The sequence below is a fragment of the Malurus melanocephalus genome, unplaced genomic scaffold (genome assembly GCF_030028575.1).
Source record: "Malurus melanocephalus ecotype Western Australia unplaced genomic scaffold, MMel_1.1 scaffold_69, whole genome shotgun sequence".
Classification (NCBI taxonomy): Eukaryota; Metazoa; Chordata; class Aves; order Passeriformes; family Maluridae; genus Malurus; species Malurus melanocephalus.
The window spans coordinates 2,615,189-2,632,818 of record NW_026623301.1 but is presented as its reverse complement, the minus strand read 5'-3'; the positions used below and the strand labels follow the sequence as shown (position 1 = coordinate 2,632,818).

Below are 17,630 nucleotides of genomic sequence, written 5' to 3'. Positions count from 1 at the left end.
GGAAGTGGTAGCACTGAAGTGATCACTGACCGCTCATGACCTGCTGGGGCTGGCCTCTGTCCCCACAGCTTCATTCTGACCCTGTTTGTGAAATCTGAGTGGCAGACTGAGAGTTTAAGGCTGAAGAAGGCACAATTCTTCAGCTGCCTGCTTTTAACCTCCTTTGTAGAGCACAAAGTGTGGTGCTCTCTTGGATCTAGCTACCAGCATTTAAGCCTATGGCATGCTATTGTTGAAGTCATAATGAAATCTACTCTTTGAAGTTGCATTTTACTTCAGTAACATTTTGCCTGTAGTTCTCTAGTAAGATTAAGTATATGATTTCATTGAATGATCTCCATGGAAAAGCTTACTGAATTTAACTCTAAAAGTTTCGTTGAGGGCAGAGGCATGAAACATGATTTTATTTAGGCACTTCACATGTGTCAATTCATGAAAGGGAGGGGCCTCTTACCCTAGCAGAGTTTGGTGTGTGGCATTAGCAGCTGGAAGGTGAAAGTATGCTGTGACTCTTGATTACTRACTGTTGCTTCTTAAGCCTGGGAAGGCTAAATTATTTTTCTGTTGCAGAATCTTCAGYAACACTATTCTGAAAACTAGTCCAAAAATGTCTTCTCTTGATACCCTCTTTAAATACATTGATGAACATCAGGACCTTTATGTTCAGGTAAGCTTTCTTTGARTTTTGTCCTGCAGCATGGGCAGCAATAGGATATTAAAAGTTAGGTCAGTGTCAAGTTTGTTGTTACATTTATATAATATGCCCAGTGTTARAGTAATGTCAAATAATGGGAGAGAGGGGAGAGCAGGCAGCAGGTGTGAGTGATTTGAGTCAGGTCAGAAAACTGTTACTTCAGTTCCGTCATAGTTCAGTTCAAAAACTTAAATATCCATGGTAGATTTACTAAGAAATGATCTATTACTGTATAGTGCAACATGTGACTTATTTAGAGATACAAGAAGTTGACACTGGCTCCTGAATGCCAAACTAGGTTTATGGTTTCTTCCCTTTTGAGATGGGAGATGATGAATAATATAAATGAGGTTGGAACAAAGCTTTCTTGTATAAATTGATATATGCTAGGGCACAGAGGGAGGGTGCCCTCTTCAAAGAGATACTTTGCTATTTGACCTGCTATTTAGTTACAGGTTGTATTGTAATCCCTTTTTCACATGAAGGGATCAGTGGTACAGCACTGTGAACTCAGGAACTATGCCCAATGTTCAGCTTGATTTCTGCCAGTTGTTCTTGCTGATCTCACATGGAGGGGGGGAAAAAAGCTAAAATAGCCTTTTCAAGAGGCCTGAAAGACTTTAGCTGGTTCTGGATACTTAAATAACAGAAACTGTAAGAGCCCAATAAGCACAAACTGTCCTACTTTTAAGCCTTTGTAATGTATATGTAGACTTTGATCCATACTGCAGGGACTGCTGTAGGGGAGTGAGCTTTTAGAGAGCTTTTGAGAGTAATACTAATGGTTAAAGTTCTTTGAGCAGAGAACAGAGCTGATTTGCCTCAATTTGCGCTTGACTGAAACCAGTGTTTGTTGAATTACAAGGTGTGGTATTTGCATGGTGCCTGTTGTAAAACCTGTGGCTCTTCCATCTCTCCAGCGCCTGGCTGAGTGGGTGGCAATCCAGAGTGTGTCAGCATGGCCCGAGAAGAGGGGTGAAATCAAACGCATGATGGAGGTTGCTGCCAAGGATATTGAGCGCCTGGGAGGCAYCACCAAACTTATGGATATTGGGAAACAAAAGGTATGTGAGTGTCTCCATGTCAGCTTAGTAAAAAAAAAAATCTCTTTAGAAGACAAGGTATTTTGTRTGATAAGGTGCTGGTTTCTTATGTTCCCAGTATGAAAGATACCTAGATTCCATTAAAATGCTGTTTGTTGGACTTAATGCTATAAAGAAAGAGGATAGCATGGATATTCTTATGTCCCTGCAGATACTGGCACTCCCAAGCTGTGCAGCATCTGGCAGGCATCCAAGCAGCATCCAACATGCTGTGCAGACCCCTTGCATGGGAATGTTACCCCATTTTATTTATTCAAGCTGTTCAGTTTTACTGATAAACAAAAGGGATAAGAATTATATGAGAATTTCTTGATGCACTTTTAGATTAAGTCTAGGACATGCAGGTGGTGTAATCACCAGTGCCAAGTGAAGATTGCCATCAGGTTATGGTCAAGTGGCTCAGTTTATCCTGCAGTCCAGGATAAATTTGTGAAATCTGAGTGGCAGATGTCTGGTCAGCATCACCACACAAGGGTCCTGTGGGCAGTGGCCTAGAAGGCCGGTAGCCTGTTGGGGTGTAGGATCATGTCTTTCCTGTCACACAGTCTGAAATTTGTGTTAAAAGTATTTGTTTACAGTAAACCTTGGGACCCAGTTAAGGATGCTGAGTTATATTTTGGACTGTATTCAATGTATTTTAAATACTTTTTGAACTGAACAAGAACAGAGCACTTGCAAGCAGAAATGTTAGACATTTTTAACAAGAGGCTGGTGCTGGTCCTTAGAGTCATCGACTATAAAGATACTGACTGAAATTTCAGTGAGTCTTCCAAAAGATCTCTTTCAGAAGTATTACATTTGTCACAGTGCTTCAGAGTAAGACCCACACCAAAATTGTTAGATAGTGTCGTTAAAAATCTTGTACAGGAATGTTTGCTAGTTTTGAGAGATCATCCTTGTATGGGATCTGAAAGACTGCTCAGTGAAATCTGTGTTTATGGGAACCTTCTGAGCAATTCTTGCTTTTTGGCAACTGGATTACATTTGTTTGTAGCTGCAGGTCCAGCAGGGAAACGGCTGACTTGGGAGGAAATCTGTAGGATAGCTCTAGCTCTGCTACTGCCTACAGCCTAAAACCCCATCGAAAGCATTTAACTTAATTCAGAGACCAAGTTGTTCTTTCATCATTATAACTTTTTGGTAACAAGAACTGATTTTAGAGTTTAATCTGTTTAATTTTTATTTAGGTAACTCTTGCAGATGGATTTAAGTTAGCTTCAGTGTTCAGCTTTATATTAAGTATGGAGAGCTAGTCAGCACATTATGTATGTTGCTGCTGTATCTGTGAAGGACATTGTAAAGCAGCTGAACTTGTCAGATCAAATTTACTGTTGCACAGCAGTTTGTTGTGTATTGATTACTGTAAATTGCAGTAGTGCTTTAATCACGTAGAACTGTAGTTGGCCAAGGACCATGTAACCTGTTGATAAAAAATTGGAGCTTGGAACCCATATTAGCAAAAAGTCAAAGCTGATCTTGATCTGCTGAACAGTGTGTAGAAGTACATGTTCACCGGAAGGGAAAATACTTGCTGACTGGGAATAGCATGTTATAATTGCTTTGGGGTATTCCAAAGGTTTAAGCCAAGTTAAACTCTTGAACCGAGTTTATCAGCATTACCCTGCCCTTAGCTTAACAATGTAGGCTGGTACAGAGAAATAGATCTGTTATGCTGATCTTGTTTGGGTGTAGGCACATGTTACAACTAGCAATACCAGGAAATTTTTGTCCAGAGAGCTATGCTGTGGACAGGATGAAAGTGCAGCAGCAACACAATGTGATAGTGAATGGAGTTTATCACTTATGCTTAGGTCAGCATTAGATATGGCAGTTCGGCATGCAGTCAGCTTGCCCTGCTAAAATCTGATATCGGATTGTTACTTTAAAGCTAACAGTTCTAAGTGGCTTGGAACATTTTGGCTGTTACTAGGACTTGTCAGGAAATTTACTGGCATGATGCCATCAGACCTTCTTTGGCACCCTGCTTCTGGCCATCAGTTTAAGTAGCTTAGTTTTGTTCAGCTCTCTATGCCTCTACTCTAATAATGTCGATAGTGTTAATTAATCTATCTGATAAAAACATGTCTGTCTGACATTCCACATGTTAATAAAACTTCTGCCCTCCTATTTCTAGCTGCCTGATGGATCAGAGATCCCCCTACCACCAATTGTCCTGGGAACACTGGGCACAGATCCATGCAAAAAGACGGTGTGTGTATATGGTCACCTGGATGTTCAGCCAGCAGCACTAGAGGATGGCTGGGATAGCGAACCCTTCACACTGGTGGAAAGAGATGGTAAGTGCAGTGGATTTCACCAACTGATGAACAATTCTGTAACAAGTGTGGTATTCCTCAATTGTTCCAAAGCTATGCCATTGATTGAAAGGGTAAAGTAGAGCAAGAACTGGTATGGGTGCTTGTTTAACACTATTGAGATGAAAATGTGCAGGTGGGGGAATAGTTAAAAAGTTGAGCTGCAAAATCTTGGCTGCTTTTGGAGTTGTTTCTTTTTCTGATAGTCCAGGCTGTAACTGCTGCCTTCCATGGTGCTTGTTTGTTGTCAGAGAGCTTTTTAGAACTAATTTCTTGTGCTGTTCACAGCTTGAAGCCTGTAAGGTCATGTCAGACTGCAGGAGTTTTGAACTATTACTGAGCAAAAATACACAGCACAACTTCTTTATGCCTGGAGACAGGAGTGGCACAGTAGCCTCCCTGGGTTGCCTTGTGTTTAAGTGTACTACTGTGAGTACTACAGAAGCTGTTTTGCAGAGGTAGTGCCTCATAAATGGGGATGAAGAAATAGTGTACCATCTCCTATTGAAACAACATTGCCAGTGGTCAAGAAGCCTAAAACTTCCTTTTCTATTTAAAGCTGATGCTACCATTAACTTCTTCTTTGTTTCACTTTGTCGTGTTCATGTCAAAGGTCATATCAATAGAAGGACATTAACCACTTGTGTTGTGTAAGCATTAATGATTGCCAGAAAAAGGAGTATCTGTGCTAACTAGTTCTTCTACCTGGGCACTTAGTCATAGGCAGCAGAGTCCAGGTTACTAAGTTGGGTTATCTCATCTGCTAACAAGACTTAGACTTGCCTCAGGCTGGAGCTTGTCTCTATACAGCCTGTTCATGCAGGAGTCATTCACCAATGGCTCTACCTTTGCAAGCTGTCTGGCCAGTTGTGTCACTGGTTACATGGGGTGCTGAGGGGTTGTAGCCACAGCTCTGAGTTGCAGTGATAACTCTGTGATCCTATGTGCTACCTTTTTTGGGGAGCTCCCTGTGACCTGTGAAACTTGTCTTTGACTAAATTCCTTTCTAGAGAGATCCGCTTTTATCTGGAGAATCCAGAGAAGTGATTTGTCAATAGCTACTGAATTTTTACTCTTCAAACAAAGAATTATTGAACTGATGCTAATACCTGATAAATTTCTGTTAAAAGAAGGGAGTTTGTTTCTGTACACATCGGTGTTTTTAGAAAATTCTGTTAGTGTGAAGGATAAGGCAGGTATGTTTTTTCCAGGCTTATATTAAATTCCTACTGAGGGAGTAGCTGGGGGAAGAGGTGGGGTAGCTCTGTAAGTGGGAGAACTACTGCAGTCCTGTACCTATCCCACTTGCAAGGATATGTGAAAAGAGATGTATAACTGTTTCTTCAGAAGAATCAGAGATTAAAATTTTTATAGAATTAGGGTTAAAAAAAGTTATCCGAAGAAAAGTGTTCTCCTGTAGGCAAGAGATGAAACTTCATGCTAATTTTTTTTCCTCACTGGTTAATTTGTATCTTGTTTCTACAGGAAAGTTGTATGGGCGAGGATCAACAGATGACAAAGGTCCAGTGCTTGCCTGGCTAAATGCCTTGGAGGCTTATCAAAAAACTAACCAGGTATGTGCCCAAAACATATTCTGCTTTTTCACACACAGCTGAGTCTAGCAACAAATGTAATCCAAGCCACAAACCCTTGGGAGGGAAGCCTGCTTATTCAGCTGATTGGAAGAATGATGCAAGAGTCCTGTAAATTTCGTGTTGTTCTAGTAGGGTTAAGTTGACTTGCTGACAAGTTAGTCTTGTGGATGCTTGGGTTGCACTTTAAACAATTTTCCTTTAATGAAATGTAGGTAGGAAAATACATATGCAAGCATGTGGAGCTGGAGGAATAATCAAATGTGATCACTGTCATGTAAGGATGTCAAATTAGTTTAGCTTTTATCAAATCTGAATGTTTTGCTGCCACTGAGCTCTAAGAGAAGGTTACATTAGCAACACTAAAGCTGATAGCTTTACTTGTTTCTGTTCAAGAAAATGTGCAATCAGAAATAGCTCAGAGTGTTTGCTTTATCTTGCAAGACAAGTTCCTATTACTTTTGAGAGGAATGACCAGTTCTCAGTTGCTTTCTAGGTATATAAAATAGCATAGACTGGATAGACAGGGTAGCTGTGATGCTCTTTCTGTGGCATGCAAATCCTGTGGTTTATAATAGTTTTTCTTGCCTGGCGGTTTACCTTTGGCAATAGATTTCTGCTGTGTTCCCACGGTTAAGGGGTTTGGAAAAAAGTTGTTTCAGAGCTGTTAAAACCTTTTGGAAGAGTTTGAATTCCATCAAATGAAGGTTGGTATAAGTGCCCTCAATGTAAGCACAGTCCAAACTTTAAACCAGTTTGTGTATAATTAACAAATTCCACTGTCGTGGAACTATTTTACCCACGTCTATTTTTCTGCTTTGAACACGTCAGATGAAAATTACTGATTGCTGAAGGAGTCAAGTGTTTTCACATGATTAATTTGTTCTTGTTTTTAATTTCAAAGGACTTTCCGGTAAATATTAAGTTTTGCCTAGAGGGTATGGAAGAATCAGGATCTGAAGGCCTTGATGAATTGATTTTTGCTCAACGAGATACCTTCTTCAAAGATGTGGATTATGTTTGCATTTCTGACAACTACTGGCTGGGCAAGAAGAAGCCTTGTATCACTTATGGCTTACGAGGTATCTGCTACTACTTCATAGAGGTAAGTGCTGAAATACACTGCAAATCCAGTAGTATTAAACTGAGTTTTCCACTGGAGAAGAGCGGTAGTTCAAACTTTTTTTTAGCAGGAAATGAGAAATTGACTACTTATGTAGAATGGCTTTTACTGATTTTCTAAATGTCCTTCCTTTACTATCCTGATACTTGGGTGGGTGGGATAGCTTTCAGATGTGTGAAGCAAGATAAGCCAGCACCTTCACTGAAGGATTGTCTCATAGCGCAGATGTCTACATCCACATACACCCTTCTTGTAGATGAGTGTTGCATTTGCCAGTTTCCAGTCAGCTGGAATTTCTTCAGTTAACCAGGACTGCTGGCAGATGATTGAGAATGGTTTGACAGTATTCTCAATACTCTGGAGTGGGGTGAATCCCATATTGGCCCATAGACTTGTGGGTGGCTAATTGGCAGAGCAGGTTACCAACCACCTCCTCATGGATTACAGGCTTCCCTCATTTGCCTGTCACCAATTTCCAGTTCAGGGAGCTGGGCATCCTGGGGATAACTGGCCTTGATATTAAGACTGTGGCAAAGAAGGCATTAAATATCTGCCTTTTTGTCATCTGCTATCACTGTTACCCTCTGCATTCAGCAAATGATGGGTACACTCCCTGACCCTTGGCCAAATCAAGTTCTGGCTGGGCTTTGGTGTTCTAACATTCTCCCTATATGACAGTATCTCCATGCTAAAATTGACCTGAATCTTCATTCGCTTCAATCAGGTGGAATGTTGTGACAAAGACCTTCACTCTGGAGTTTATGGTGGTTCAGTGCATGAAGCCATGACAGATCTCATTGCTCTAATGGGTAAGAAAAAACAGGTTTCACTGAATGCATTTTAAATGGGAGTAAGAACCATCAAAGCATAACTGAGTTTTTAGTGAGGGAGTTGCTGAGGACTGTTTGCAGCAGTAAAGCAGAGACCAGTGAAATGGTGCTTGCCAGGTGTGCAAAGTTAATGTCTCAGATACAGAAATATGGCGTAAGTCTTGCCAAAAAGTTGTCTGTCTACTCTTAGCTTTCCCTAAAATCTTGCTGAAAATTTGCATGTTAATTAAATTAGCTGTCTTCTCAAATTCTGCTATAGATGTGATATTCAACTCTTTGGGGATCCTGTCTTCAAGCAGCCAGCCAGATGTAGCAGTAGAATTAAATACAATAGCAAGCAAGTGCACATTTTGGATAGAGGCAATTCTTTAGGTGTCTTCAATGCTCAGTGGTGCATGCTCTGGGAAACAAAGTTTGAATTTCATTACATAAACAGAGTTTTCAGAAGGCCAAGACTTCTGTTTCCCAAGGAAAGTGCTCCCAGCAATGATATCTTGTACTTCTGGTTGAATACTGATATTAGTTGTTTCTTGTTTACAGGTTCTCTTGTAGACAAGAAAGGGAAAATCCTCATCCCAGGTGTTAATGAAGCGGTGGCGCCTGTTACTGATGAGGAGCTTGCATTATATGAGAAGATTGATTTTGACCTGTCAGAATATGCAAAAGATGTAGGAGCAGCAAGACTCCTGCATGATGCAAAGGTGTGCTTCACTCCTTCTCTACCCTGTTTAGATCAAGCTCTCTATATTAGTAGGAGACAGAAACAAACTTCTGTGGATGTGTGTGTAGTTACCAAGTAATTTTTTTAGGCAGAAGATTCATCTGATGTCTTCAAAATGGTGAGAATGCCTTGAAGATAATTTTGCCTATTGTATGGTTGACTGCACACTTAACACTTTGCAGAGGAACTGTTAGTGTTAGGTGCTTAAAAACTTAGTCTAGGTTATCCCATGTTTAACTCAAGCAGTCTCAACAACTTTAAATTTGCTCCTTAGAATATGTATAAGTAGCATTTCAAACTTGTACAGAACTTTATTAGTGCTGTTCTCTTAATGCTAAATAAGAATGTTAGCAGTTTTCCAGAGGTCATATAGCAATGTGCACAAAATGTCAGATTTTCTACATCTGTAGGAAGTTCAATGAGTTAGCAGAAATAAAGTAGTTAGACAGAAATGATTGCTCATTAGGTGAGAAGACAGCTTGAAACCCAGCTGTGTTGATTTAAGGCTGACGTGCTGAACATCTTCCTACACCTGGCAAACAAGAACTGTTTTCTAATCATGAACTAGGCAGCCAAAATCTTTGAAGAGGCTCAAGTTCAATAAACTCCTGTCTGAAGTTAAATCTTCATCCTGGGAGCTCACCAAATGAATGCTTTTAACAGCATTGAATCTTACAAGGTACAGGTATTACATACTAATTTTAAAACTGTAGATGTAAATAAATCTCCTGTCATAAAAAGCAGACACAGGTGTTGTAAAAGGCAAGTTTACATGTGCAGGTCTGTCTTCTGTCCTAGTACTCTYAGGAGGAGACTTCAAACTTAGCTCGAATAGGTATAAATAACAATTTATATCCTCAGCCTTGCCTTTACATGCTCAGGTTTATATCAAATGGAAGCACATGGGACTTCCTTATATAGCCTTGTCCTTTAAACTAATGGATGAATTATAGCTTGGATATAAGAAGGAGCTGGCAAGATGTTCTTTGTGATACTGAACTGAAGCTGTTCAGTCTTGGCTAAACTGAAATTCCAGCTAAGGGACTTCTAAGCTGCATACATGCAAGAATGGTTTGAGGGCTAAGGAAAGAGCAGGGAGAGAGGGCTGTAACTTCTAGGTGAGAAGCAAATGTGTTTGAGAGATTTGAGCTGTGACAGCTACCTATGCTTTGAGAGAAGGCTGGAAGCAGGTTGTACCTGGAAAAAAACAATCTTGTAATATAAAGAACACAAAATTTTCTAAGTTTCTGCATTTCTGCATTGAAATTCAGTCCTGAGACACTGTACCTGTGTCTGCAAGGAACAACTCAACAACTTTACTGAATTTGTTATCCAGTGTGTTGAACAGCTCTGTCCAAGGCAACAGAGAGGAAAGGCAGGAAGTGTACCTGGAAGGCAGGGGTGGTCAGTCTAATCAGCCTGGAGTTCAGACATTTTAATACAACTGATGATATAAAGAAAAACACACTATAAGCTTCAGTCTGAGCAGTGGTGAGGCTTCTAGAAAGTGTGAACTTAAGCAGTGTCCTGGTGATGAGGGCACCTTCCTACCCTGAGGCCGGGGGGACTAGAGCTTCCTGTAAATACTCTCCCTACATGCTGTGCTTCACTACCCTATAAATGGTACTTATGTCCTGAAAGTTCCTCAGCGCTGGGAGAGAGCCAAGCTAGAGCTGCTGAGTCTCTTAAGGTGCTGAGAATCCAGCTGTTGTATTAGAAAGTGTGCTTAATGGGAGTAACAGTTCGAGTGCTCCGGAATGAGCTGCATTTCTCCATAGGAGAAAGCACCTGTTTCTTGCAAATTCTTTATTAGATAGAAGAAATAATTAATTTAGGGATTAATAATTCATGTAATCTTGCATTTATCTCTTTGCTTCTGCAGAGAGAGATCCTTATGCACAGGTGGAGATTCCCTTCCTTGTCTCTCCATGGAATTGAAGGAGCCTTCTCAGCCTCTGGAGCCAAGACTGTGATTCCTAGGAAAGTGATTGGCAAGTTCTCAATCAGGCTTGTGCCAAACATGACTCCTGAAGAAGTAACGAAGAATGTATGTCGAGATGGATTGCTGCTATCCTAACTAGTGTCTCTAAACTTTTGTTCACCTTGTCTTGGGAGAAAATTTTTTTGTTTTCTTAAGCCGTTCTGTTCTTTTACTTTCCTACCATCTTCCCTGTTCTGCATCTCAACACAAGATAACTGAGGCAGTCACTGTGTGGTGACCTGGTAGACTGTGGTGGTCTGACTTCCCAGTTTCTCTAAACTCAAAAGGGCTTGCTAACTTATTTGTAGGGCACCTGGATTGTCAGAAATGCATATTTAAAAGCAGGAATGTTTGACATACTGGTTAATTGTTCTACAATACGCTGTTGACTTGCCTAAAGAAGATATTCTGACTTCAGAGCAGAGCATCATTGGAATACGATGAAATAAGAGCAATAGGAAAAGTATTGCTGCACAGTTGTAGTGACCTGCAAAACCCTAAGATGCTTTTAGAATATGGATTTTTCCACTGCTCATACAAATGCTCACAGGAGATAAGATCATTCAATCTTTCTTGCAGGTTGAAGACTACTTGAAGAAAAAGTTTGCAGAGCTGCAGAGTCCTAACAAATTCAAAGTGTACTTAGGCCATGGTGGAAAACCCTGGGTGTCAGACTTTAACCATCCCCACTACATGGCTGGTAGGAGGGCCATGAAGACAGGTCAGTGGGTTTTCACTTGGCGTTGGTAGGATTGAAAAGCTCTTGTTGAAACACTGGGGAGGTCATGTTTTCTGAATATTTAGTGTTACGCACTTACATCTAATAACTTTGGCTCACTAAGTAAAGCAGCATGTTATRTGCAATGCTTAAACTGAAATCTGAGGTACAGGAAGGAAAGATTCTGGATATTAAGTTAATTTCTACTGTTTTGGAACAAGCTGGCATGATGTTGCTTTTGCATAAGAATGAGACTGTCAGTTCAGATCACCTGCTTAGCCAAATTCCATGAGGCTTGGTCATCACAGTTAATCAGTTTTGCTAGGTTGTATACAGCAGCAGGAACCAATCTAACTTGTGTTGGAGTACAGACAGGTTTTCAGATGAAGTGTTGGTGTGTAACTGAACTGAGCTCTGATGGTGACAAAACTCCGCCACAAATGAGGGGGGGAAGCTCCACACATCAGTGGCCTTTGCAGTCTGGCTGATTTGCCCAGCACTTGGTACAGACTGTTACTTGAGGGCTTGAATGAGGGCTTGATTGGAAGAAATATAAATTCCAAACTGACTAGAGTATCACTCTTCTAGTTTTTGGAGTTGAACCAGACCTGACAAGAGAGGGAGGAAGCATTCCTGTTACCCTTACGTTTCAAGAAGCAACAGGCAAGAATGTCATGCTGCTTCCAGTTGGAGCTGCAGATGATGGTGCCCACTCTCAAAATGAAAAACTAAATAGGTAAGAGAATATTTATCCCTGTGCTTGGGTCAGTTTACCATGGGTCTTGGCATGTATTCTGAAAAACTCTAATAACTGAAGTCTTTTAAATTTAATTCTCTGGATGGCAAAGTGCCATCCTGCCTAGCAGAGACTGTTTGGGTAACTAGTTTGTAGCTGAATCTTGATTTCTTAAGTGATACATTTGAAACTAGAAGCAGGTTTTGTACTTTGCTCTCAAAGCTTGGCTACTCTCTCCCCCAAGGGTGGTGTTTCTGTCTTGCCAGGAAGATGTAGGGGTTTGGGGAGTAGTGCCTGCTACCTGCAGTAGTAATTCCTGTAGACTTTGTTGTGTGTGCAGAATTGATGTGTGGGCTTTGCAGAATGGTCATTTACTAGAGATACAGCTCAATGAAGACACTGCTAAAAGGAAACTCTTCTTTGCAGGTACAACTACATCCAGGGGGTGAAGATGCTTGGTGCATACCTCTATGAAGTTTCCCAGCTGAAGGACTAAGTTAGACACATCATCTTTTGGTTTATGGATCAGCAGTCTGAATTTTCTCACAAAATGTCATCAATTACCAAGTCTTTGATTGCTCCCCTCTTCTACCAACATTCCACTTTGGTGGGGAAGAGGGAAGTGGGCAGTTCCACTTGACAAAGAACAAAGTGCACCAAAAATACTTCTTTAAAAGCTTACTTTAGATGAACAGACTATTCGTTAAGTGGTCAGCAGTCCTGAACTGCTTCTTCATCCCCTCTGTATCACTTCAGTTTGCTGTATTCATCTACTTTTCCTGCAAAGCAAGAGGAATGGTTTGCTCTCAGCAATTTAAGCAGCCACAGCAGTGACAGAACTGCCAACCAATTTAAGGTTCTTCTTCCTGGGTATGTCCTGGAAACAAGTAGCCAAGATTACGGGGCTACACTGGAATGTGTTCAAACTGTAGTAAGACATCTGTCTCTGCTGAATGATTTGGAGGAGCAGTTTGTCTCTTGCAGTTTATGCCTGTCTGCAAGTTTTCAATTTGCAGGGAATCAGGTTGTAATAAACTTAATCAGGTTGTAATAAACTTCATTGTGGTAATGACTACTGGCCATTTTTTTAAAGCTGCCTTTGTACCAAAAAAAATTAAACAAATAATCATGCTGTAGTTTGGCTCTTGGTCTCTAAGGTTTAAATATTGACTTGGGAGGGAAAGCAGCTTTGGGAACTTGAGAGGGACACCTCTGTGGCTACACAGACTATATGTTGTGGTAATCCAAATTTTTATTCCCAGGGTCTGGCTCCATAACATGTTGTTGACTTGAAGCAGATGTGGGAAAATGCTGCTCTCCTGAGAGAACAAACTCAAAATGTTTCATTTCGTGTTTGTGAAGCATGTCTTCACACTGTAGCATAATTGATAATACTGCAAGTGAGTGAATGGAATTTGTAGGCATAAGCAGGTAGAGATCACTTGTTGCAGGTAGCACTGACATCCAATTTCAAGCACTCTACTGGATACATTAAACTCCAACACTTTTGTTATTATGTTGAAAAAAACAAACCTCTTGCATGTTTGCTAATGTGGATTGGCCTCACTTTCTGAATTACCTGACCAGCACTGCCAGCCTAAAGTACGTAAGTATTTGAAGTGATGGTGCCTTGCTCTGAGAGCATGGTACAGTCCAGTGTACTGACAGAGGTGTGTATGATTCCTTCCTTGAGGGGCAGAAGGCAGAGGAATGCCTTCTCTGCCTGGTTTTCACTGTTGCTTGATCTGGAGACTTAACAGTGGACACCTGCTGGGCTAGGAAATCTTTTGATCTCACTGAAGCTTGTTTTGTCTTTTGTCGTTGAAGTTGATGGCTGGAGATAATCTGGTACCATTAACCTTTGCACTTGCAGCTGGGATCCAGTCAGACCATCCTGTGTCTATTTGAGAGCGATGAACACAAACACTGGGGAGTTAATGTTTATGAATTTTGTTGGGAACTATGTTCAGAAACTGTGTATAGTTGTCTTATTGCATTTGTAACAAATTTCTTCAGAATCAGTTATTTGGCTGAAGCTCTGCATGAAGACATTGTATCAGATCCTGTACTTGCTGAATAACTACTGTAAGGCAGAATTTTGAAGGAGGCCCAAACAGAGGAAAGGGGGACAAGGGGTTTGTAGAAAAGGCTGAGAAACAGATACTATTGAGTATACAGCAGAAATCTTTCGGCATGGGGAGGATGTCGGAACTCTGTGAAAATGAGATTAAAATGGGACTTTGGCCCAAGCAGCATGCAGGGCCTATTTAAGCACACAGGAGTAGGTTCCTAAAGTAATTGGTACTTAGTGAGATTTCATGGGTCTTCAGATTTGTTTAGGTGAGTAATTTTAAGTTTGGAAATCATCAGTGTCAGTTGGCTTGCTACAGCAGGGCTTGCTTTGGCCATAACCTCTCTTGTCCCTGCAGAAGGTGACCACAGAAGCAGTAGTACTTGGCCTCAGTGAACAAGGCAGGCAGAAGGCACTCATGGTGCCATCTTATTTCTGTAGCCTGGCTGCTTCGAACGTGGTTCTTGAAGACTTGTAGTGGCAGGCAGCTGGCTTTCTGCATCCATGAGTGCTTGTGCATGGTGTGGAGTTTGCTTAGCCCAAGTTGTTTGAATAATAGCACTGTTGTGCAATGCAGAAGGGTCTGACATGACCAAGTGTCAGCTGGTGGTGAAAACCAAAATGCATCAGTGAAGCACAGGCCCTGACAACCCTGTTTGCTGGGTGTGCAAAGGCCATTTGGCATTTCCCACACAAAACTGCATCACTTTTTACCTGTTGAGTTTGGAACATCTCTTGATCAGTGGCATGTGGCTGTCAGCAAGTCTTCCTTTCCTGTACTTCCAGTTCTTCCACTCCAATAATGTAGAAGATCTACAACATGGATTTTACAACTGTGGGGGCAAAAAGCAGCCTCACAAGTCTTAAATTTGAAACTCAGCTAATTATCGTGTATGACTGAGTCCTGGGAAACATAAGGGAGTGTTAACAGCCTGCATGGAAGAAGAATACTATGGCCTTAGCTACCTTTGAGAAAAAGAGATTAGAATGTAAAATTGATAATGCAGGTGGCTGACCATTATAAACGTTACTAATACTGTAGTTTTTACAAACATACCAATCATATACTGATTCATAATTAAACAGCTATCTCTTAGCCAATGTATGTTTGACACAAATGTATGCACTGGTTGTTAAAGTAAATAAAAGAAACCTCACATAATAAAGCAGTTACTTTTTGTTGTGTGCATGTGTATCTTTGTATCTGTTATTTTGTGTCTGCTGTCTAGCCAACAGCTGCATACAACTAGTTCTCAGGGGAAGCTACTGCAAACTTGGGGATGTGGACTTGTGGCCTCATTGCTCACTAGATGTCATGGATTTTGCTAAGACACAAGACAATGCATTTTAATATGCACTTTAAAAAGCAGCTGGAGTTATTACAAGCTATTATGCCTAAATACACCCCAAGTGCCATTTAAAATGTGATTTTTCTTTATTTTGCTGTGTTCCGGGAAACACAAGCATGCATGTTAAAAACGGCCTTGATTTTCAACTATGATGCAATCCATTTTAGGCTCATTGAGTACAATGTTTCTTAATTTGAAACTAATTGAAACTAAATTTGAAACTTGTTTTTAACTTTCAAAACAGATTATGGTAAACCAAAATGAGTTTAGATGCACTAAATCAAAATTTCAAGAGCTTCAGCTTTGTGATCTTGACCTTGAAGCAATGTGAGGATTGGAGATAACATGGAGTTAATCTAGATAAAGTATTCCAGTTTGTTCATTCTGTTAAACTACTCGTTCAAAAACATTGCCATTTTTTCAGTCTTATCTGAACTCATTCAATTAAAATATAATGCATTCATGTGTTAAATATGCATTTACATTATGAGGAGTCAATCTGAATAAATTACTTTCCTGATAATTAATGAAGTTATGCAGGGGCTTTAAATCATTCTTCAGAGAATCTTCTTAGGCTACACCGAAAAGTTTAGTAGGTAATTTTGATCATACCATTTTACATCATGATGTTAGGTTATGACAGCCCTGAATGCTGAGACATGTTTTTCTAGTACTTTAAAATATTCATCTTTCTATTAATTTTGCATAGCCTTAGTGCTTCTGAGGTTTCCTGAGGAAAACTTAACATGCATGCCAATGAAAWAGGCCCACTGACACTAAGGCAGTATCCAGTCTTCTCTCTGCACAGGCTTGTGTCTTCTCTGTCACAGAGGCAGCTCATGGCCTCTTACGTTTCTGCCCTTTTAGACTGAAAAATGCAATAACAAAGTTGAGCAGCTTTTTTCATCGCTGTTATCGTGATTTGCTCTATTTTGGAAAAGCAGCTGTCCTGTGTAATTCCACGGGCATGCCCACCATGGAGTTGCTCCTCAGGCTGTCTGTGTGTACCAGGTTTGTGTGGCAATGTTCTGGTCAAGGCAGGGCTACAGGAGTGGCTTCTGTAAGGAGCTGCCAGAGCTTTGCCCATGTCCAACAGAGCCGGTGCCAGAGGGCTCCAAGACAGACCGGCCCCTGGTGAGGCTGAGCCCTTCAGTGACAGAGACAGCGCCTCTGTGACAGCAGTTAGGAAGGGGAAAAGTTACTGCATGGGAGAAATTCCAGTGTCGTGGTTTAAAATGCTGGCCAAAAGCCAGGCACTCACAACACCTGCTCATTCGCTCTCCCCCATCACCACTGGGTAGAGAAGAGCAAAGAAAAAAATTAACAAAAGGGTTCATGAGTTGAGATAAGGAACAGGGAGGAAATGCTTGATGGACAAAACAGGCACTACTGAAATGATGAAGTGAATTTATTACTAATAAAGTCAGAGGAGGCGAATGAGAGCTAAAAATACAACCCTCAAAGACACCGATCTTCTCCCCACTCCCTCCCCCCTTCCCACCGACAGTACAAAACAGCGGGGGATGAACAGGGTGTGGGGTTGGTCAGTTCAGGGTGTGGGGTCGGTCAGTTCAGGGTGTGGGGTCGGTCAGTTCAGGGTTGGTCAGTTCAGGCTGTGGGGTTGGTCAGTTCGGGGTGTAGGGTTGGTCAGTTCAGGGTGTGGGGTTGGTTAGTTCAGGGTTGGTCAGTTCAGGGTGTGGGGTTGGTCACTGCAGGTGTGGGGTTGGTCAGTTCAGGGTGTGGGGTTGGTCAGTTCAGGGTGTGGGGTTGGTCAGTTCAGGGTGTGGGGTTGGTCAGTTCAAGGTTGGGGTTGGTCAGTTCAGGGTGTGGGGTTGGTCAGTTCAGGGTGTGGGGTTGGTCAGTTCATTACGGGATCGATCTGTGGCTGCTGAGGGAGAGGAGTCCTTCCCTTGCGTTGCCATGGGGTCCCTCCCACGGGAGACAATTCTCAGTGAACCTCTCCAGTGTGGTTCCACTCTCACAAGCAGCACTCCACACACATCTGCTGCATCGTGAGTCCCCCCACGGGCAGAAAATCGTCCCAAAACTGCTGCACCGTGGGGTCTCTCGTCCCCTGGGTGCAGGCCCAAGGCCAGGCTGTTCCATCTCGGGAGCAAGGCCTCTCTCTCCATGGCTCTCCTGCTGGACACAGCCCCTTCTCGGCATCCACCCGCTCCGGAGTGGGGACCTCCCTCCTCCACGGGCTGTGGGTGGATCTCTGCACCCTCTGTGGATCCCATGGGCTGCAGGGGGACAGCCTGCTCCACCATGGTCACCATGGTCACCTGCAGGGGACAGCCTGCTCCACCATCATCACCACGGGCTGCAGGGGCACAGCCTGCTCCACCATGGTCACCATGGGCTGCAGGGGGACAGCCTGCTCCACCATGGTCACCA

At 41.9% G+C, this 17,630-nt stretch overlaps 1 protein-coding gene across 1 annotated transcript; it reads left to right on the top strand.

Annotated features, from left to right (window-relative positions):
* The first annotated feature begins 543 nt into the window (after nt 1–543).
* On the top strand, nt 544–13,272 carry CNDP2 (carnosine dipeptidase 2). Its single transcript, XM_057366646.1, has 11 exons — nt 544–667; nt 1,615–1,758; nt 3,932–4,094; nt 5,598–5,686; nt 6,609–6,809; nt 7,552–7,636; nt 8,198–8,358; nt 10,261–10,425; nt 10,939–11,080; nt 11,666–11,813; nt 12,240–13,272. Exons 1-11 carry the CDS (start codon nt 608–610, stop codon nt 12,307–12,309), a joined length of 1,428 nt encoding a protein of 475 aa, XP_057222629.1. The 5' UTR covers nt 544–607; the 3' UTR covers nt 12,310–13,272.
* The last annotated feature ends 4,358 nt before the right edge of the window (nt 13,273–17,630 follow it).